Source organism: Vipera berus (genome assembly GCF_964194415.1).
Source record: "Vipera berus genome assembly, chromosome: 10".
Classification (NCBI taxonomy): domain Eukaryota; kingdom Metazoa; phylum Chordata; class Lepidosauria; order Squamata; family Viperidae; genus Vipera; species Vipera berus.
The window spans coordinates 17,949,503-17,973,061 of NC_138213.1; the positions used below are offsets into that span (position 1 = coordinate 17,949,503).

Sequence of the window (23,559 nt, forward strand, 5' to 3'; positions counted from 1 at the left end):
TGACCAAAACCAGCTGCAACCACCCAGCAGATGGGGGGGAATAAAAACAAAACACTCCCCCCACCCCACCCCCGCTGCCAATCCTCAACAGAAATGCTCACAACAATGAAAACCTCGAACAGGAGGAAGAGCGCCACTGGGCAGGCAGGCAGGTGTCTTGCTCGGCTGTGGCTTGGGGGGCACTTTTTTCAGTGCCATTGTAACTTCAAACAGTCACTAAGCAAACTGTTGTAAGTCGAGGACTACCTGTACTTCATCACTTTTTTCCTTTTTGGGGGGGGGGTCATCACATTTTTGACACCTTGCTAGGCAACTGGTGATACTCAGATGTTGCCATATCCTAAAAGTGGTACCGTGGGTGAAAAGGTTGAAAAGCCCTGGACTAGATGACCTCACAGGGTTCCATTCCAGCCCTAGGATTATATTCTATACTTCTGAACCTTAATGCGTTGAACAGAGGAAGGAACCAAGCCAGGGTCTGTTTCCCTTCTGCAAAAGAAAAAAAAAGAAAAAAAAGAAACAAGAATTGCTTCTGCAGTCTGTCACAGGTCACCTAGCCCAGAAACATGATATCTCACAATGGACTGGCTGGACAAGTGACAGCTAATAAATTGGCAGCCGAGGGATGTCGGACTGCAGAAGTGGAATTTGTAATCGTCATTGCCCTAAATATACCAGATCCCCAAGTGCTTAATTAAATGTCCATGTTCTTGCTCCCTGCTTCTTCTGCTGGTATAGGAATTCAAAAGTTGGCCAAAGCATTTATTTTTGGACCACCTAACTAATCTTGCTTCAGACCAGCGCAGCAATGTGCAATCATAGACATTTATAGTCCTGGGACCTCTGTGCATCTCCCAGATGGAAGGCAGAGGAGACAGGCCATGGGAAAGGGGTACAAAGAAGACATGTTCGCATGCTATTATAAAATCACTTTAGTTAAGTGGATGAGGGTCATTTAGTCAGTGCACTAAATTGGAACTTTTGGCTGACTGTGTCATCTCCAACTGAAATCTGTTTGGATTTGGAGAAAGCATTTGTAATGATGTTTACGCTGCATTCAGCTAGGGGCACATACAGCAATATAAGGTATGGTTTTCATATTATAGGGATTGGACGTGCTAACGTGAGATGCTAATTCTGCTTGGAATATTCCGGATCATCCACTGAGAACTCAACTTAGCATCCAATGTTAAGTGTGAGTAGCATCAAGACTATTAAAAGCATCTAGATCAGGGGTGTCAAACTCACCACCTCACATGACGTGTCGCGACATTTTCCCCATTGCCAGAGCTGGGGTGGGTGCGGTTTCGGCATGACGCATCCAGCCCACGGGCCGGCAGTTTGACACCCCTCATCTAGATCGATGTTTCTCATCTTTAGCAACTTTAGTTTGTCTGAACTTCAACTCCCAGACTGGCTGGGGAATTCTGGCAGTTGGAGTCCAGGCACCTTAACATTGCCAGGATTGGGAAACAGTAATGGGCTTCCAATAAAAGTCACAATTATGCCTGTTGTATCGTGTTAAAGGTAAAGGTAAAGGTTCCCCCGCACATGCGTGCTAGTCGTTTCCGACTCTAGGGGCCGGTGCTCATCTCCATTTCAAAGCCGAAGAGCCAGCGCTTGTCCAAGGACGTCTCCGTGGTCATGTGGCCGGCATGACTGGACGCCAAAGGTGCACGGAACGCTGTTACCTTCCCACTGTAGTGGTCCCTATTTTCCTACTTGCATTTTTACGTCCTTTCGAACTGCTAGGTTGGCAGAAGCTGGGGCGAGTAACAGGTGCTCACTCTGCTACGCGGCACTCGGGATTCGAACCGCCAAACTGCCGACCTTCTGATCGACAAGCTCAGCGTCCTAACCCACTTAGCCACCGCGTCCCCTCATGTTATCACCATGCAAATGTTGCTCGGATGTCATCAGCATAACTATGTCAGGACACCTGGCGTGCTGTCCCCTTCTTGCTCGCCCAGCCAATGTTCGTGTCTCAATATCAAATCAGCACCTCTAATGTTTTTGGTGGCCTGGTGGGAAAAAGAAGGAAGGACGTTTTCCAACTGTTCTATGGGAAGAAGGCCACAAAAAAGAGCAGAAACCAAGAGAGGAATATAGAAAGAGTCTCTCTTCCTTCACTCTCCTTCGAGTCAATGGGATAATTGGCTGATTATTCTGGAGGTGTATTTCAGTAGATCACAACAGACCCATAGAGCACAAGAATAGAAGAGAACATTTGTAGCCCTGATGATGTTACCTAGATTGGTAATGAAATGTCTGCAAGAAAGCAACCACGTTCAGAGAACACCAAGCACGCCTCCAGACCACAAGGAGCACAACTAAATAGCTCCGTGTGTTGTGCGAATCAGGCTTTAGTGTATTTCTTGTGTCAGCAAGACTGGATGACTTCTGAATTTGCTTTTTTTTCCCTTTTTTTGCACAACTTTTTTTTTTCCTTCCAGCTTATTGCAAGCTTTTCTCCCATCCAAGCATGCAAGTTCAGAAGATGTTAAAGCATACAGTTAGTCCTTGACTTACAACCACGAGTCCAAAATTTATACATTGCTAAGTGAGACATTGAGTTTTGTCCCATTTTACGAACTTTTCTTGCCACTGTTGTTAAATGAGAAACATGGCTGTTAAGTGAATCTGGTTCCCCCATTGACTTTTCTTGTCAGAAGGTCGCAAAAGGGGATCACGTGACCCCGAGACACTGCGACCGTCATAAATGTGAATCAGCTATCAAGCATCCAAATGTAAATCACGTCGCCAGGCTGTAACGGTCGGTCATAAGTCTCTTTTTTCAGTACTCTTGTAACTTTGAATGGTCACTAAATGGACTGTTGTAGGTTGAGGATTACCTGTATTTAGGAGCAGTTATTTAAGGATAGCTAGTTGTATGAACACGTTGTCTTAAAAAGCCATCAAGAAAGTTGGTGCAAATTTCTTATCGTTAAAAAAAAAGAAGAATCCCTGGTACTTTATTATGTTGTCCTAAATCAGGTCTTCAAACTTGACCCTTTTATGACTTGTGGACTTGTAACTCCCAGAATTCCTCAGCCAGGCACGCGTGCCTGGCTGAGGAATTCTGGGAGTTGAAGTCCACAAGTCATAAAAGGGACATAGTTCCCTCACACTGGCTGAGGAATTCTGGGAGTTGAAGTCCACAAGTCATAAAAGGGACATAGTTCCCTCACGCTGGCTGAGGAATTCTGGGAGTTGAAGTCCACAAGTCATAAAAGGGACATAGTTCCCTCATGCTGGCTGAGGAATTCTGGGAGTTGAAGTCCACAAGTCATAAAAGGGACATAGTTCCCTCACGCTGGCTGAGGAATTCTGGGAGTTGAAGTCCACAAGTCATAAAAGGGACATAGTTCCCTCACGCTGGCTGAGGAATTCTGGGACTTGAAGTCCACAAGTCATAAAAGGGACATAGTTCCCTCACGCTGGCTGAGGAATTCTGGGACCTGAAGTCCACAAGTCATAAAAGGGACATAGTTCCCTCACGCTGGCTGAGGAATTCTGGGACTTGAAGTCCACAAGCCATAAAAGGGCCAAGTTTGAAGACCCCTGTCCTAAATGAATCAGAACAGAAACTGCAAAGGAATCTGCCAGTGTTATCAAACCTGACGTCAGCTGTGCTCCTTGTGTCCTGTCAAGCAGCAACTTTAGCAATAAATAATCCACACCTCTTTCCCTCAAAATAGAACAAACACATCAGAGACAGTGGCTTACTTGCAAATGGGAGAAGAATGAATCTGTAGAAATCCGGGTGTTTGTTGTTTTTTTTAATTTAAAAATAGCCATATAGAAAATATACATTCTGTATTTTTTTAGGAAAAAAAACACTTTTATTTTACAAAATTTGCTTACAAATTAGTAGCACATTTAACTTTACAGACAGAACTCAACGTTGGCAGCAATGCTGCCCAAGGAAAACATTAAAGAACATCCTGAGAATGTAGTGGAAGCATCCCGAAGTTGCTTTGCAAGGTTGTATGTTTGAATTTCACTTCTGAGATGAAGACACTATGGTCAGTTGGGTTTCACCATTAATAGTAATGACCGCTCAATGGTTAGTCCCACCATAATCCCAATGCTGGTTTATGTTTTCCTAGAGTAGACTAACCCTCACTAAACCATGGCAACTTCCAGATCTCAGCAAGAACCATGATGGCTGGAGAATTCTGCATATCTGGAGAGTTGGTGTGAGTCTGTGTCAGACTTTTGAGTTGGATGCAAACCTACCTCCCACCCACCATTTATAATGGAAAGGCCTTTCAGGCATAGATGGCCTGGAAGAAGTTCAGATCCTCCCATTTTTTGCTGAGCGTTCGCGGATCTAGTGAAAATCTGTTCTGATTCACTCTAGAACTCTCTGAAGAACCACGAGGTGCATTACTTAATGGAAACCCCACCACCCTTGCATGAGCAAAAATCATGATTTGGATGCAAACAACACTTTCACTGCAATTCAGAATATGTGGACGGAAGTCTTAGGGTTATCCACAGAGAAATAACTTGCTTCAGATTTCACTGAGGCAATGCCTGATTTGCACCATGGGATCTAGTGAAGCTTTCCTAACCCCCTCTCTACCGCTCAGAGGTAGAGAGATGAAGAAGCCAAGCATTCTGCAAGGATTCTGCTCTTATCTTCTTGGACTGGCCCAGCCCATTTTGAAGGCCTTCAGGGAAAAGGCTTCATGTCTGAAAACACAGCTACAGATCCAATGCCCATTCTCAAAATTTGGCCAAGAGTCATCCTTCAGAGGAGAGGCTATGTTCACCAGCATTAAGGAGGATTTTGGTTCACCTTCTTCAACATAGAGCTAGCAATGGCCAAAGCACCACCTTGAACAAATCTCACAAAGTTGTCCCCAGCTAGTGGCCCTATGGCATACAGTCCTTTCTCATGAACAGACTCGTAAGTGAAGAGATCAACATCTATGGGGTTCCTCTTGGAACTGACTGGCTGCTCACAGTCAACGGCCAAGTCCATCCCATTGCTGGGCAAGTAGGAGAGGTTGGGATTGGAGCCGATGAGGACAAAAGCCATGGAGATCCGGTGTATTTGTTGATGGCCACTCTTGTCGGAAAAGATGCACTTCCGGTCCTCCAAAAAGCAGGCAACGTGGTGCTCTGGAAGGCTGACATAATGTTCGTACGGTCCCAGGTAAGGGTTGGCCTGCTCCCTCATCATCTGGTGGACTTTGTGGTACTCGGGGTACATTGTTTTGGGGAGCTGGTTGAAGATGAGGGCCGGGTCATTCACGCGCCGGCGAAAAGCGTGGATCACAGGAATGTTATAATGGTGGGCAAACAGGATGGCATCCGCTGCCGTTAAGCCTGCTCCTACAATCAAGATTGGGTCCGACATGACGCCAATCTCCTTGTTCTTGACGGCTTCTTCGAGAGCTGACAGCGTGTGATGGATGAAAGGGAGATGCTCGCCTTGGACCCCAAGCTGCGTTGGGCTATCATAGGTCCCCGTGGCCAAGACCACATTTTCCGCATAAACCGAGAAGGGGTGGGTGCCACTGACATTGGTGACAAAGCCATCAACCTGGAAGAGACTGTCCCTGCTTTCTTGAGGTCTCTGGGATAAATCCCACACGGAGCTGCTGTCCTTGGCATCTTGACCACCGTAGCTATCTTCTGAATCCAAGTTCAATCTCTTCACAGATGTCACCAGAGTTCCACAGAGGAAGTTCTTCTTGAGCCCTTTCTTGGCCACGTAATATTGATAGTATTGGACTATGTCGCCAGCAGTTGCTCTGTTGTTTCTGAAGCCCCTGTAAAACAAAAATATGATCAGAACAGATTAATAATCAATGGAGACCACTCTTGTAGCATCTCATAACTCATCACCCAAAGCTAGGGATCTGAGCTCAGCTTAAAACCATTTTATTGATGGATACAAATAGATTGGATGGAAACATAAGGGGACATTTCCATAGTAGACAATTAAACCCGCTTCTATTAGAAATATGGGTGAGACTGTGGGTTGCTCATAAGCAGAACATTGTTTGATAAGTTTGTATCCACTACTTCTCGTCCTGCCTTCAGGTGTTTTGGAGAATAGATTGGCTCCCTCTTCTTTGTGACAGCCCCTCAAATCTTGGGAGACTGCTATCATGTCACCCCTAGTCTTTCTCTTTGTTAGACTAGACATATCCAGTTCCCTCAAGCGTTCATGGTCAAAGGGTTGAGCCCAAAGCTACTGTTTAATTAGAGTTTCCCAGAGGAAACTCTAATTAATTAACTCTATCCTACCTTTTCTTCCTTGTCAACCAGTCTTTGAATGGAACATCAGGAAGCCCCATCCAATCTCCTTGGCTCAGGGTGAACATGGACCCTTCAATAGACTACACAGAAAGAAAGAAAGGAAAAATTAACACATAAATCCAGTTCTGGAAATACCATTGGAATTTATAGAGAGAATTAGCCAGAGAACTAAAATTTGGCCATCCTCCCAAATCTAGCACAGGCCCCTCTCTCATACACAATGCAGTTTCTTTGACTTGATCCAAATAAATAAATAAATAAATGTTGCATATACCCAGCAACCGATGCTTGCAAAGCACGGTTTATGACTTTGCATGATGAGAACTCTAGTAATCATGGTTTATTAACAAACCATGTTTTCACCTGCATGTTCGGGATTCTATCTGGCCATAAAGTAAAGGATGCTTTAGATCCGTTAGAAATTCTGGTTCATTCTTATTATTTGGATTGTTTTTGCTAATTTGTGATTTGATTCTATTTTTTTTTTGTTTCGTTTTGTTTTTAGACTCTGATGTTTCACTTTCAATATAGCCATGTATTTATTTGTACAATTATACCCTGGCAAGTCCAGCAGATACATAAACTAAAACAGCCCCATATAATCTAACTTCCAGAAGATGTCCCCAATTTACTGGAAGCATTTTGACACTGTTTCAACCATTCCAGGAATACTCTAATTTTGAAAGAACCCATCTTAAATTCAAAATACTTGTTTCAAACTTGACATTCAACTATTTCAAACTTGCAACACTTAAAAAAAAGTGGTTGGAACTAAGTCAGATCTCTTCTACTAAGGCCGGAATTAAAACATGAAACATTTTGAATCTGACTCTGTAGTATTTAATTATTCTTCAGGGATCAAACTCTGAACAGTTTACCGTTTCTATTCGTCCCATGCTAACCGAGTTTGACCCAGACTGGTTGAAGAAACTTGGGTTATGCTTTCACTTGGTTTACACCAGCAAAGAGCCTTGGTGGAGCAGTGGGCTAATGCTCCTTAAGTAACACCAGCTGCCTGCAATTAGTGCAGGTTCGAGTCCCACCAGGCTCAAGGTTGACTCAGCCTTCCATCCTTCCGAGGTAGGTAAAATGAGGACCCAGATTGTTGGGGGCAATAAGCTGACTTTGTAATAATGCCGCTTGGGGGGCCTCCAAAAGCCCTAATAAGCAGGCATATACATAGAATGAAGGCTACTGCTAAGCTTGTAAGCCGCCCTGAGTCTTTGGAGAAGGGCGGGGTATAAATGGAATTAAAATAAAATAAATAAATAAATAACTAAATAGTGCAAAAAAAATATCTTTTTTTCCCACCACCAGTTCTCATTCATTCTGCTAAAAGGAAAGCTGAAAACAGAACAACTGAGTTGGAAGGGACCTTTAATGATCTTCTAGTCCAGCGGTAGGCAACCTTGGCTCTTTTATGACTCGTGGACTTCAACTCCCAGAATTCCTGAGCCAGCCTGGCTCAGCTTGGAAACCCCTCCCTTTCCCCTCAGCACGGCTGGCTCAGGAATTCTGGGAGTTGAAGTCCACGAGTCATAAAGCGGCCTAGGCCTAGGCCAGGGGTAGGCAACCTTGGCTCTTTTATGACTCGTAGACTTCAACTCCCAGAATTCCTAAGCCAGCCTGGCTCAGCTTGGAAACCTCTTCCTTTCCCCTCAGCATGGCTGGCTCAGGAATTCTGGGAGTTGAAGTCCACAAGTCATAAAAGAGCCAAGGTTGCCTACCCCTCCTCAGATAAACAGTTGTCCGATCTCTTCTTAAAAACCTCCAGTGTTGGAGCATTCAAAACCTCTGGACGCAAGCCGTTCCACTGGTTAATTTTGGATCCTATGTTCTATGTACCTTCATTTATACATGCTAAGACCTTGAGCTGCACTTACATGCCAGGCTCCTCCAGGCAAGGTTTTGCCAAGAACCAGATGAGGGATGGCTCGGTCAGGTTCATGCCACCACGTGAGGACAGACTCGGCTGTCCCACCAAAGTCCGTATCGGGACGCAGAAGGGCATCGAAAAGGAGAGCGACTGGACTGGAAGATCGGCCCTCTAAACCTTCAGAGAGATAGTCCAAATCCTGTAGGAAAAACAAGATGTCTTGATGGGGGATTCCCACAACTACTGAAAACGTTAATCTGGGGCACTGCTCTAATCTAGATAGATTGGATGGTGGTAAGCTTTCATTCTTGCTTCAGATTATATTGAATACACACACACAAACACACATACCGTATCTATATCTATATATTTATATCTACATATCTATATCTATCTATCTCTATTTCTCTCTCTCTATCCATACATCTATCGATATTGAGATATCTGTATCTATATTTTATTGAGATATTGTGATATCAAGATACCTATATCCATATATCTATATGTAGATAGATAGATAGATAGACAGACAGACACAGACAGACAGACAGAAAAAAAATGTACTGCAAAGAGGCATATCTATTGCACAGACTTTGGAATATCCAACCACCTCTCACTCACGATGCAGCCTTAAATTGAAGGTCATGGATTGTCAGATCAAACACCCTCCATCCAGAGAGCCAATATTAATTTTGTTTATCAATTGGTTTCCCGCCTTTATTATTTTTACTAATAACTCAAGACGGTGAACATATCCAACACACTTGCCTCCTCCTATTTTCCCCACAACCACAGCCCTGTGAGGTGGGTTGGGCTGAGAGAGAGGGATGGTCACCCAGCCGGCTTCCATGACTGAGACCTGAACGTGGGGTCTTCTGCTTTCTAGCCTGGTGCGTCACCATTAGACCAAATTGCTCTTACAGGACATATCAATTTATATAATATAATTGTAATCCTACAGGAGTTTGCCAGCCATAGTGAAATCCTGGGGTAACCCTCTTGTTTTTTGCAAAAGTTTCTCTGCAGCCAGATCACTTGATTAGAAGGCCACCCAACGGAGGTCTCGGCTATACCAACCTGATCCACAATGGGAACCTCTGGGGTCTCTTCTAATTTCCTCTGCAGGATTGGATTAGGATGAACGGAGTTCCTTCTGACGTAGGGAATGTTGCCAGACAAGAGATAGGATAAGCAGATCCCCGAGGGACCATTTCCTGAAAGACACAAAATCAAAGGGATTCATCTAAGCTTACCAGCCCCAGGCTTATTATTTATTTGTTTTCCTCCCGCCTTTATCATTTTCATAAATAACTCTAAGCGGTAAACATTCCTCACGCTCCTTCTTCCTCTTCCTCTTATTTAGCACCCATATTGTCTCACACCAATTTCTCCAGACCCTCGTTGTGACTTCGGTTGCTGTTGGGTATGCAAAGCGGATGCAAACCTGAATTTGCACTGTTGGGAAAAGTAGGCGCCTGTTTAACGCTGGGTTTTATTCATGACTTCCTCCAACAATTCCTTTTGCACAACCGTCAATAAAAATAAATTTTAAAAAAAAAGCCTGCTGGGCTTGTTTCGAAGTTCATGGCCACCCAAACAAAACCTCAGTTGTTGGCTGAACCAACAAGTGCTCAGAAATTGTCTGGCTCGCTACGAAGCTGCAGAGGCATAATTCACAACACAGAAGGGACTTTTGTATGGCAAGCCCTGGCAAATCAAAGTTGCAGGCTTAGCCTGCCGGAAGGTACTCCAGCTGAACTACTAGGGTTTACTTTGGAATCAGAAAAAAGGGACTTATGACCATTTTTCACACTTACGACCGCTGCAGCATCCCTGCGGTTACGTGATTAAAACTGTTTGGTAACTGGCAAGTATTTATAAAGGTTTCAGTGCCCCATGCAAATATGGGTAGTCCCTGACTTGTGACCACAAATGTCTTCTTAAGTGAGACATTTGCCAAGGGGAACTTTGCCCCATTTTATGGCATTTCTTCACCACAGTTGTTCAGTGAATCACTGCAGTTGGTAAATTAGTCACCTGGTTGTTAAACGAATCAGGCTTCCCCTTTGCTTGTCAGAAGGTTGCAAAAGGGGATCACGTCACCCCGGTACACCGCGACAACTGTCCTAAGTATGAACCAGTTGCCCAGCATCCACATTGGGGGGTCACGTGACCCTGCGGATGCTGCAATGGTCGTTCAGTGTGAAAAACGGTCACAAGCTGCTTTTTTCCCCAGTGTCGTCGTAACTCTGAATGGTCACTAAGCGAACTGCGGTAAGTTGAGGAGCAGCTGCCTCTGAGAACATTTGCAAATCTAATTATTTTGGCTAAGGTAACGGAGACGTTGCTTTGCTAGAGCTGCTTTCTTGCCAGATTAATATTTTACCGGCTGAGACGGAACCATCTGTCACTCTTCGCCAGAGGAGCCTCGTGGCTTAAAAGGAAGCGCCAGAGTTGTGTAACACGCAAAGGAGCCAGTCAGCATGACACAGCAAAAGGGGGGAGGATTCTGTTCTATCTGGCACAGGCCCCAGGTTGTAAAAACAGCTGGAAGCTGCAGCTTCCCCCACCCTTCTCGGCTCTATTACAGGCACACACGCTCTTTTCTGTCCCAGAGGGTCTAAATAGAACATTCTGTAACTTCCAGAAGACTTTGATGCTCAGTTTATAGGTAGGAAAATTCCATTAGCACTTTATCTGGAGAAAGATGCAGAATATAGAGTAACAGGATTGGAAGGGACCTTGGAGGTCTTCTAGTCTAACCTCCCTGCTCAAGCCCTGTGCCATTCCGGGCAAATGGTTGTCCACCTCATGTGAACTTGATACTTCGATGCAGCCTAGGACTGCGTTGGGGGTTTAGGGGCTGCAGCACCCTGCTGACACCTACTTAATCAAGAAGCAAAGGACTTTCTGTCAGTGGGACAGAGCTGATATAATACAGCTTTCCCACTGCAGTATTTCTCCCTGCCCTGCCCTGCCAAAAGACTCACAGTTACATCTACAACTCTGAACTTGTCTGGTGCACAGTTTGTTTTCATTTTTTTTTTTTGCGTTTTAAATTTAAATTTTACACAAAAAAGGCACAGAAGGGAAGCAGGAGATCCCTAGATGTTTCTTTTGTTGATAGGGTTTTTTTCATAAGGGAAGGGAAGGGAAGGGAAGGGAAGGGAAGGGAAGGAAAGGAAAGGAAAGGAAAGGAAAGGAAAGGAAAGGAAAGGAAAGGAAAGGAAAGGAAAGGAAAGGAAAGGAAAGGAAAGGGAGAGTGGAAGGAAGAGAGGAAGGCAGAGAGAGAGGAAAGAAGGAAGGAAGGAAGGAGGGAAGGAGGGAGGAATAAAGGAAGGGAGAGAGGAAGGAGGGAGGGAGAGAGGAAGGAAGGAAGGAAGGAAGGAAGGAAGGAAGGAAGGAAGGAAGGAAGGAAGGAGGGAGGGAGGAATAAAGGGAGAGAGAGAGGAAGGAAGGAAGGAATAGAGGGAGGGAGAGAGGAAGGAAGGAAGGAAGGAAGGAAGGAAGGAAGGAAGGAAGGGAGGGAGGGAGGGAGGGAGGGCCAAAAGTGCAGGAAACAGAGAGGGGGGGGGAGAGAGAGAAAGAGAAAAGAGAGAGAATATAGATGTTCCTTTTTTAATCATAATTCTTGGAAGTATAGCAGCTTGTGGCTGATAGGAACAAGCTGGCTTGGGAAGACAACTGTGCTGGTATCTGCTGATTACTTCCCAGAGCGACTTACCTATAATCACCACGGGAAGAGTCTTGGCGTTGCTCTGTTCCAGATGTGCATGAAACATGACTTATTCTTTCGCTCTGCCAGCAGAGTTCAAAGACCTCCAATTCTGCCTGTAACGAGAAGGCCACACCAATAGTTGAAGCACGGATGATATTGCTTCTCTGACCCACCCCAAGCAGGTGGCAGGGAACGGAAGGCTCAAAAACCGGGACAAGTGAAAGGAGAGAGAAGCTTTGCGAGTTTTTTCCAGGCCATCCCCTAGTTTGCCTTTAAGGATGCGGGGAAAACTGCCTGCCCAGTCCCAGAATGGAAGTGTTCCGTTTCACACCCTCCAAACACTTTTCACAACTTGGTACCATCACTGTACTGAAGAAAGGGAGGACATGGGAGGGGACTTTCCCCGGATTGCAAGGCTGAAAAATTGCACATCCGCTGGGGGGAAAAAAAAGTGCCAAACAGAACCACCTATAATATTTTCAAATTTCATGTCATTAGTAACTACTCATTAGAAGGCAGCTCAGTTCAAGAACTGAGAATTTAAAGGCTTCAGCTTTGCTTAGGTTTCTCTCTCTCTCTCTTATTTATTTTAGCTAAAATGTTTGCATATTTATCTTTCACAAGTTGCAGTTGCAGGTGATGGTTTTATTTATTTTTTATCTTGCCTCTGTAACGTTTATCAATAATTCAAGGCAGAGAAAATACAGTCCTTCCTCCTATTTCCCCCATAAAAAACAACCTTGTAAGGTGGGCTGGGCTAAGAGGGAGTGGCTGGCCCAAAGCCGCCTAGCTGAGTTTCATGCCGAAGGCAAGACTAGAACTCACTGTCTCCTGATGGCTAGCCTGGTGCCTTGACCACTACGCCTAACTGTTCTTGATAAAAAATAGATACAGGTACTATCTATCTCTATTGTAGGTAACACATCACACAATGCTAGATTCATTTTATTATCTATTTGGATCCTGCTTTTCTTATTTTTGCAAATAACTCAAGGTGGCAAACATACACAACATACCAGGGGGTAGGCAACCTTGGCTCTTTTATGACTCGTGGACTTCAACTCCCAGAATTCCTGAGCCAGCAAAGCTGGCTCAGGAATTCTGGGAATTGTAGTCCACCAGACATAAAAGAGCCAAGGTTGCCTACCCCTGCAATATATTATCCTTCTCTTATTTTCCCCACAATAACCCTGTGAGGTGAGCTGGGCTGAGAGACAGTGACTGACACAAGGGACACCCAGCTGGTTTTCATGTTGAAGGCGCGACTAGAACTCACCGTATCTTGGTGCTTGGGCCAAAATCGCCTAGCTGGCTTTCTCGGGCCAAGATGGCACTAGAACTCACAGTCTCCTGGTGACTGGGCCAAACTCACTCATCTGCTTTCATGGCTAGGGGGGAACTGGAACTCACCGTCTCTCACTTTCTAGCCTTAACCACTAGATCCGACCGTCTCTCTCTTACCATTACTCATATTATAATATTATAACATCATATTAGAATCACCAGCTGGAAATACCTCAATTATATGACTGTAATGTATTCTAAAAACAAAAGTAGGAAGTGTTTTGGGTCATCTCAAATGAACATCACAGAAGAAAAACAGATCTTGACAAACCTAAGCAGACGACTTTGTCTTCCAAAAAGGTAAAGAAGGGAACTAGGGGATTAGCCATATTGGATCTAATCCTCACTAACAGAGATAAAATGATAGAAGGTGTCGAAGCCACAGGAACCTTGGGGGGAAGTGATCATGCAATATTGGAATTCAACATTCTGGAAGCACAAGCAATAGAACACAGTCAAACTAGAGTCTTGGATTTTAAGAGAGCTAATTTCAATAAACTCAGAGAGAGCTTGGAAAGGATTCCATGGATGAGAATCCTCAAGGCAAAAACAACTCAAGAAGCTTGGGAAATTTTGAAAAGGGAGATAATAAAAGCCCAGTCTAGCACAATACCAACAAAGAGGAAAAATAACCGCTCTCAAAAGAAACCAGCATGGCTGCATAAAGAACTTTCTGATAAATTGAAAGATAAAAAGGACAAGTATAAAAAGTGGAAAGAGGGGCACATAACTGAGGCAGAATATCAGTAAATAGCCTGAGCCTGCAAAGATGAAGTGAGGAAAGCAAAGGCTCAAAATGAATTAAGGCTTGCGACCAAAATCAAAAATAACAAAAAAAGCTTTTTTTTCAACATGTAAAAAACAAGAAAAAAAATTAAAGAAATGATTGGTCCATTAGTGGGGGAAAGTGGCAAGCAGGTGACAAGCAATAGGGAGAAAGCAGAACTATTTAGTTATTTTTTGCATCTGTCTTTACACAAAGGGGAAAAACAGTCCAACCTATCAAAAACAGTGCCATAAAAAACAGAATAGAAACACAATTTAAGATAGGCAAGAAAATGGTAAGTGAGCACCTGTCCAGCCTAGACGAGTTCAAATCACCAGGACCAGATGGATTACACCCCAAGGTTCTCAAGGAACTGGCAGATGTGAACTATATTTTTCAAAGATCCTGGAGCACTAGGGAACTACCAGAGGACCGGAAAAGAGCTGATATAGTTCCCATCTTTTTTAAAAAAGGGGGGGGGGATGGATCCAGGAAATTACAGACCTATCAGCCTGACCTCAATACCTGGGAAGATTCTGGAAAAGGTAATCAAACAACGAATCAGCGAGCACCTAAAGGCAAAGTCATTACTAAAAGCCAACGTGGGTTTGTCAAAAACAGATCATGCCAGACAAATCTTATCGCATTCTTTGACCAAGTGACAAAATTAGTGGATCAGAGGAATGCTGTGGATATAATTTACTTAGACTTCAGTAATGCATTTGATAAAGTAGATCACAACCTACTACTTGATAAGATAGAAAAATGTGGGTTAGACAGCATCACCACCAGATGGATTCATAGTTGGCTGACAGGCCATACTCAGCATGTGGTCCTCAATGGAACCGCATCTACATGGAGGGAAGTGTGTAGTGGGGTGCCCCAAGGCTCTGTTCTAGGCCCAGTGCTCTTCAACATCTTCATCAACAATTTGGATGGGGGGATAGATGGGGAACTCATCAAATTTGCTGGCAACACTCCAGAAGATAGGCTTAAGATACAGGAGGATTTGGACAGACTTGAACACTGGGTGCTATCTAACAAAATGAAATTCAGTGGTGAAAAAAGTAAGGTTCTACATTTAGACAAGAAAAACCAAATGTACAGGTATAGTATAGGTGGTACTTTGCTCAAAAGTAGTAACTGTGAGAGGGATCTTGGAGTCCTAGTGGACAATCACTTCAATATGAGCCAGCAGTGTGCTGCAGCTGCCAAAAAAGCCAACACAGTGCTAGGCTGTATTAGCAGAGGGATAGAATCAAGATCACGTGAAGTATTAATTCCACTTTACAATGCCCTGGTAAGGCCACACTTGGAATACTGCATCCAGTTTTGGTCACCACGATGTAAAAAAGATGTTGAGACTCTGGAAACAGTACAGAGAAGAGCAACAAAGATGATTAGGGGAAATATAAGGAACCGTTGCTGGAATTGGGTATGTCTGGGATGGTTAATGAAAAGAAGGACTAGGGGTAACATGATAGCAGTATTCCAATGTCTCAGGGGTTGCCACAAAGAAGAGCAAATCAAGCTATTCTCCAAGGCACCTGAAGGCAGGACAAGAAGCAACGGATGGAAACTAACCAAAGAGAGAAGCAACCTAGAACTAAGGAGAAACTTCCTGACAGTGAGAATAATTAACCAGTGGAACAACCTTCCTCCAGAAGTGGTGAATGTGCTCCAATACTGGAAGTTTTTAAAGAAGAGACTGGACAACTATGTCTGAAATGATAGGGTTTCCTCCAAGGTCCCTTCCATCATCTTCATCTTCATCATCATTATTATCATCATGATCATCATCATCTTCTTCTTCTTCCTCAAATTCTGTGTGTGACATTTGTCTTCATGTCCATAACTGGTCAGTTGTTACCTTCCACCTGATATTCTCCAGATATGTCGAATAATATCTCGAGCCTGCATGATCAGGCTGAATGGGAATTATAGAACTGTAGTCTGAGAAACAGACTAGATCCAGGTATGGCAAGCAGGACTAGTCATGTTAGAAATGCATTCAAGGCAACGCCTGCCACTTGCTACCCAAACAAGGTTGAAGATACATTTCTGCTGGAAGAGGACGTTGCGTGTTGTTCGCAGATGTTGCAAAATAAGGTCTACTGACAAGACACAGGTTTTCTCAGAAGCAGGAGCAATCTCATGCACGAAACCACTGCATCTTTAAAAATGGGTGGCAATGTCACAAACTTCCTTTCTTTAAAAAAAGAACTTCCCCAATCTGACCTAACTTGAGATACAACTAACCAAGAGAAACGTGGGAGAAAACAGAACTGACAGATTTATCCACCAGATTGTTAAGCGCTTAGCTCTTCAGAGGCTCTCTCTGGAGTCCCCAGATGTTCACCCAGGTGATGGAAAAATGGGGAACCATCATCCCTAATGGTTCCTCTGTAACTGCCTCATGGCCCAAAGACTTAACATATTGTATAGTTAGCTATAGCCAGTGCAGACGGGTGGAAATTTCAACCCCTAAGAAAACGAACGTGAAAAGCACGGAAGAAATTGAAGACTTGAACCAGAGGTCTTCAAACTCGGCCCTTTTATGACTCATGGACTTCAACTCCCAGAATTTCTCAGCCAGGCATGCTGGCTGAGGAATTCTGGGAGTTGAAGTCCATGAGTCATAAAAGGGCCGAGTTTGAAGACCCCTGACTTACTTGAACAAACGAAAAGAAGGGAAGACACAGGCTTTAACTGGTAAGCCTGGTGGGCTATGATGCCTGCAGTGGCCAACGCCAGGTGCGGATCATATTTAGAACATCAGTAAGTAAAGATAATTACATGGCTGGGGAATTCTGGGAATTGAAGTCCACACATCTTCAAGCTGTCAAAGTTGAGAAACACTGAATTATAGGATTAATGAGGTTCAGTTCAACCAGTTCACACCAATCCTCCAAAACAAGCCAGGGAAATCTTGCAAAGTAGGCTTTCTGGAACTCCTTCCCAGCCCAAGAGTCTTGAGTCATGTGATCAGGAAGAGAGGACTTAGTATGGGGAAATCAGCAACATCTGGAGCCACAGGTCAACCGATTCTTCTACAGGTAGTCTTCGACTTACAACTGTTCATTTCGTGACCGTGTCAGAATCCATTTATATCACATTCATAAATGTATGTTTAAAACATTATCCCCCCCTGGATTCTGCCATCTCCTGAGGAAGCAGGAGTGGATGTGGATTTAGCCTGCCTTAGGTTATTTCAAAGACCAAGGGAAACCTTTTGAACTGGGGGAACAAAGGGGAGGGTTAGGGAAGAAGGCATCTGGCCTGTGTCTCCATTTGAATCTGTAAAGGAAGAAGGCAATAACCGTAAAAGATCGGAAGATCCCTTTTTCCCACGAAAGGGATGACACGATGACACAAAGTAAATGATGGGGGGCTGACCAAATGGGGTTGAGGGAAGGGGGGTTGAACCAGGAACTCTTTATAAAGTTTCAATCAGTAAAACAATACCAGGTCCTGTCTTGTATTTCCACAACCAAACATGTCCTAGTAAAAATTCCTTTTGGACTAGAACTGAGTCCAAGAGTTTTTGTTTTCCTAAGACGTGGATTGGGGTGGGTCCTGACAGACCGTTCAAAGTTACAACGGCACTGAAAAAAGTGACTTATGACCATTTTTTGCACTTAACACCCATTACAGCACGGGTGTCAAGCTGCCGGCCCTCGGGCTGGATGCATCATAGCAAAACCATGCCCACCCCATTGCTGGCAATGGTAAAAAAGTCACGATACATCGCGACACGTCATGTGACGTTGCAAGTTTGACACCCCTGCATTACAGTATTCCCGTGGTCACGTAATAAAAAATCAGATGCTTGGCAACTGACTCACATTTATGACGGTTGCAATGTCCAGGGATCACCTTTGGTGACCTTCTGACAAGCAAAGTCAGTGGGGAAATCGTGTAACAGTTGCAGTGATTCACTTAACGACTGCAGCAAGGAAGGTCACAAAATGGGGCAAAATTCACTTAACTCTCTTGCTTAGCCACAGAAATTTTGGACTCAATTGGGGTCGTAGGTCAAGGACTTCCTGCATAGGGATCTCCTGGAAAAATTTTCTCTCTCTTTCTCTCTGTCTCTCTTTCTCTCTCTCCCTCCCTCCCTCCTTCTCCTGTTCTTAGCCAGATCAGAATCATTTTTTATGCCGTGATGACGCCTTTTGTGGGTTTCTCCTGTCATATTAACTATAAACCTGACCTCTCTTCTGATTTTGAAGAGTTGCACTGCTTTGAGAAACAGAGCATAAAGTTTCTTTACCTGCATGATTTTCTAACACTTCTGTGGCCTGGGAAGAGTAAAAATGCCCCCACGGAAGGCAGCATTTTTATCAGTGGGCCTGAGATGTTGCTGCTGCGGCAGCTGTTATCTAAGAAAGCTTGTGCTAACTTCCCAGAACTGATGGGGAAGGGTAACAGATATTGAAACAAAGAAGAAAAACCTGCCACGGAGTCTGTTGAAAGCAGATTATTATTTTTTTCCCCAGAGTGGCTTGGAAAAGATCTTTAGTTTTCATTAAGCGCCAAGCTACGCCTAAAGTTTCTTTCCTGCTATCAGAGTTTGCAGGACATGAGGATTCAATCCCTTGGAAACCAACCAAACAAAACATTAGATATCAAATGTACAGCACGGCCCTTGTGCATGTGGCCGCTTTAAATTTTTTAACAAGACTGCGGGAATTGTGTCTGCTGTCACCCTGGATCGCCTGCTGGTTGGGTTCGGAAAAACTGCTTGGAAGATGGCTAAGGCAGGTTTATGAATGGAAAAAGCGCTCAGATCCAAGGAAGCAGAATCCAGATGTTGATCTATTGATCAGCCCGGTATATGCATTACATTTATTTTCTTATATCCAGCCTTTACTATTTTTGCTAATAATAATCAAGGTGGCAAATGTATCCAACTCACTTTCCTTCTTCTATTTTTCCCACTTCATCATCCCTGGGAGGCAGGTTGGGTGGAGAGAGAGAGAGAGGGACTAGGTCAAAGTCACCCAGCCTGCTTTCAGGCTTAAAGCAGAACTAGAACTCACAGCCTCCTGGTAATTGGCCCAAAGTCACCCAGCCGGCTTTCATGTCTAAGGCGGGACTAGAACTCTTTTATCTGCTGGCGATTGACCCAAAGTCACCCAGCCTGCTTTCAGGCTTAAAGCAGAACTAGAACTCACAGCCTCCTGGTAATTGGCCCAAAGTCACCCAGCCGGCTTTCAGGCTTAAAGCAGAACTAGAACTCACAGCCTCCTGGTTTCTAGCCTGGTACCTTAACCACTATTAATCCCCCACAAGAGCTAGCATGTATTGATGATGACCCCAGTGCCAAATGCCCCTGGTTTTTCTTCCTCGCCGTGGCCCATGAAATCCACAATTTTCGGGGCAAAGAAAAGCTTGCTAAAAGCTAACCATTCTTTACTCAGAAACAGGCCAGGATGCTGTAAACATTGCTCTGAAGAGCCTCTGAAAAGTTTTTTTCCTCCCTGAAAAGCCACCTTTGATCAGTTGGCTGGTTCCCTTGCCTAGTATCTTTCCACTCCTTCTCTCTCTCTCTCTCTCTCTCTCTCTCTCTCTCTCTCTCATCAGCTGGTCCCCTCTGAGCATTCCTCTCTTGCTGCAGGCGCAACATTACATAATACATAATATTCTTGGCTGGGCCATCATCCCACACATGCAGCTCGCTGGAGCGGTTTCAAAACACAGACTGCCGCCAAGTTGATCCTGGGGACCAGTCACTTGGTGCCTTCTAGAATTTCAGAACTACAACACCCACAATGCCTTGTCCCCTGAGCCTGCTTGCCGAGCCAAGAAAAGGCAACCCATTCAAAAGGATTTAATTACTTATTGCAAAGGCTACCTTTCCAAGTGCTTTCACCGCACACAGAGCAAGTTTATTAAGCATAACGAGCCTTTCCCCTGCCCCAAACTTTCAACTATTATTCCTGTAGCAGGGGTACCCAACCTTGGCAACCTTGTGGACTTCAACTCCCAGAATTCCCCAGCCAGCCACGGGGGGGGGGGAGAATGCTGGGAGTTGGAAGTTGCCGCACGTTTCTGCTCTACGCATTTGCATCCTTTCAAAGCAGCTTTTGCAAGGGTGCTGGTTCCAAAGGGTTCAACCCCCCTGCAGCAGAAATGTCCAACTTCGGCAACTTTTGAACACTTGCGGGCTTCAACTCCCAGAATTCCCCAGCCATCCCCGGGGAATGCTGGGAGCTGAAGTCGTCCACGAGTCTCACGGCTGCCCAAGTTGGGCATTTCTGCTGTAGGCGTTTGCACCCTTCCAAGCCAGCTTTTTTTGCCTTAGTCGGCAGGAAACCCAGGTTTATAACCCCACGCCTTTCAAGGGCTGCCTCTTGTCCAAGACCCCACCACCACCACCACCACCAAAGCGGCGCGCCGAATTCCCCGGGAGGGCGCCCGGTTGGAGAAGGGTCCCGCGTTCCCGCGAGTTATCCAGCGGGTGCCAAAGCGCAGCGGCGCGTCTCCCAGCGTCCCCGAGGGGCTTACGAGCGGCGGGGTCAGCGCTGCCTTCCTTACCCGAGGGGAAGACCCGATCCGGAGCTCCAGAAAGCCCCGCGGACGCTCGACTAAGACGAACTCGGGGAGTCGCCGGACACTCGCTCGCCTTGCTAGACGCTCCGCCGATCCTCGCCGCCGCCGCCTAAATATACAGTATTGAGCCCCGGCGCGGAGGGGGCGGGGCTTGGGACCGGCGGGGGCGGGGCTAGGCAAATCGCCCAGCCGCGTGACTCAGCACTTTCCCAGCCGCCGGCTCTTTTTTTTTTATGAATGGAGGGGAAAAGCCGCGCCGGCTGCTGCCACCGCCGGCGCCGCCGCCACGTGCCCGCTTTCCCGCCGGCGCTTTAGGCGAGGGGCCGTTTGGGAAGAAGCCGAAGGGAGGAGGGGGGCGGAGTTCGAGCAGGAGGCTGCGAAACTCTCCGGCTGCGGGACGGGGGCCGTGCCCAGGCTGGGGCAGAAGCCCCGGAATGCCCGGAGGGGGAAACCGGAGCGCTGCTGATGCTCCCGGGCTGGGCGGCGGCTCCGGTGCGAAGCGGCGATCCGGAGGGGGGGCTGATCGGTCAGACGGGCGGGGGGGAAGGATAATGGCCCGGTTTCTGGACACTCCCGAGGTCCCGATTAGGCCAGGTGCTTGGTGACCATCTGGCCCGTCTTCTCTCCGCTTCCCCCTCTTCATCCCTTTCTCTTTCTTGTTCTCTTTTCTCCCTTTTCCCCTTTCTCGATTTCTTCTCCCCTTTCTCTTTTCTTATTTTCTTCTCTTCCTGTTTCCTCTTTCTCGATCTCTTCTTTCTCCTCCTTTTCTTCCCCTCCCCCTCCTCTTCTCCTTTTTCTCCCCTCCTCCTTTCCCTTCATTTTCTCTTTTTTATACTCTTCCTTTTCCCCTTCCTTTTCCCTCTCTTTCTCTCAATCTCTTCTCTCCTTCCCCTCCTTTTCTCCTTTTCCTCCCCTCCTTTCTCTCTCTTTTTATTCTTTCTTTCCCCCTTCCTCTCCTCTCCTCCTTCCATTTCCCAATCTCTCCTCTTCTTTTTCCTCCTTCCCTACTCTTCCCCCTCTCTTCTTGTCCTCCCTTAATCAATTCCCTTCTTTTCCTCTTCACTTTCTTCTCCTTTCCTTCCTCCCACCCTTCTCCTTCCCCTTCCTCTCCCTTTTTTCCTTTTCAATCTGTTCCCTTCCCCTTCTTTTCTCTCCCCCTTCCCCTTCCTCTTTCTCTTCTTCCCACAGAACCCTGGGATTTTGGGGTGATCACTAACTGCATATTTTGCAAAAAAAAAAACCCAAAAACCCGAGCATTTCAGAACCCGGGGCTGCCAGCAATTTGTGCCAAATATTTTTTTTTTAAAAAAGTTCTCTTTGTACCTTTAAGTCATTGCATGGATGATTCCGTGCCATTTTGGTAACCATGTCGTTTTCTTTTGTTTGATTAACACACAATTATGCTACCCTCTCACAACACTTACAAGCGTGGCACAACTTTTCCATCATCACCAGGGGTATCTTTGCATTGAGGAGTCAAAAAAGCCACCACGGTTCAATCAAAGCCTTGCCCCCTTTTACGTCTCAAAATCATGGCGATTGTGACCTCGCTCCTCACGGATACCCCCGTTGGCCACAGTAGGGACATGGTCTTCCATTGCCTTTTCCCAAAGCCCATGGATCCAACTTCATTGAAGGATGTCTCGACCTCTTCCATCCCCTCTCAACTCTGAATAAACAGAATTCAGCAAGGATGGAAGGAAAACCTGAGTGGGTGGATGGTGTGTGTGTGTGTGTGTGGGGGTAACCTTGGGGGAAATGCTAGGGCTTGGATTGTGCTTCTGGCACAGCATGACTCAGCCAGGTGATGTAAAACCTTAAGGTAATCTATCTCGAGGCTTAAGCCAGTGCTGGACAGAGCAATAAGCACGCAGTCATAATCCTGTCTATAAAATTCCTGAGCTGGTGTTGAAAAAAAATCTGCACAGCTCATTTGGGTGGCACTAACAGGGACTGGATGTCTCATCCTCAAGAGAAGTCAAACAAGAGTCCATTCTTCCTGGTTTTATGTCTGAGGCAAGGGAACAATGACAATTCCACCATCTCTGCTGCTTTTGACTATCTTGAATTGTCACCTTTGACCATGACTGTAAGATAAGAGAAGATGAACTTTATTGTCCTTTTTGTGAACACACTGGTGCACATTAAAAATGAAATTCCGTTGCCTGCTCTCAAAAGAAAGTATATTTCTAACAATACACATACATAACACACATACACAAATGCTACACACACACATACACACACACACCATATAGATATACACATATAAATATTAATCATTGTCCATTTTGAACACATAGTGGAAAGGGGAAGCTTGAGAGTTCACAAGGTTGAAGCTATGTGGGACAAAACTGACTGAATCTGGATGTTCTGCTTCGGATACCACGAAGCCCACCCACCCACCCCGCCCTCCCAGAAGGTAACAAGGAAAACAGGTTGTGGAGAAGCAAGTGAACGTCCAATAATCTTTCCTGCCGTCCTCTCCGCTCTTTGCACTGGCTTCCTGTCCGAAGCAGGGATGCTTCCAAACCAGACTGTGATGCTGCTGTATGACGGGATGCTCTCGAACGTCCCTCTATAGATATAAAGTGCTCAGGACAGGGGAAAGAAGATGTACTTTTCTCATGCAACGCAGAAAATGCAGGCACTGCTTTGCCCGCTTCACCAGTGTCTCGCTGTTGAGCGATCAAGCCAGTCTACTCGTTAGTTGCACACCCAGAAACTTGATGCTGCTAACCACCTCCACAGGAGACGAGATATTCCTTGATTTACAACCATTTTGTTTAGCAACCGTTCAAAGTTACAATCGTGCTGAAAAAGTGACTGAGGACTTAATGTGGACCAGTGTGCTCACAGTAAAAAAAATAAGAATAAAGATCATCTTCTCTTATCTTACAGTCGTGGTCAAAGGTGACAATTCAAGATAGTCAAAAGCAGCAGAGATGGTGGAATTGTCATTGTTCCCTTGCCTGAGACATAAAACCAGGAAGAACGGACTCGTTTGACTTCTCTTGAGGATGA

The 23,559-nt window shown here is 45.3% G+C and overlaps 1 protein-coding gene across 1 annotated transcript; it reads right to left on the reverse strand.

Annotated features, from left to right (window-relative positions):
• Positions 1 to 3,765: 3,765 nt before the first annotated feature.
• Positions 3,766 to 20,639, reverse strand: OSGIN1 (oxidative stress induced growth inhibitor 1). The gene is made up of 6 exons (XM_081336080.1): positions 20,521 to 20,639; positions 11,877 to 11,983; positions 9,230 to 9,366; positions 8,160 to 8,351; positions 6,265 to 6,356; positions 3,766 to 5,783 (listed from the first exon to the last, which is right to left on the reverse strand). The coding sequence occupies exons 2-6, from the start codon at positions 11,932 to 11,934 to the stop codon at positions 4,784 to 4,786; spliced, it is 1,479 nt and encodes a 492-aa protein (XP_081192206.1). The 5' UTR covers positions 11,935 to 11,983; positions 20,521 to 20,639; the 3' UTR covers positions 3,766 to 4,783.
• Positions 20,640 to 23,559: the final 2,920 nt, after the last annotated feature.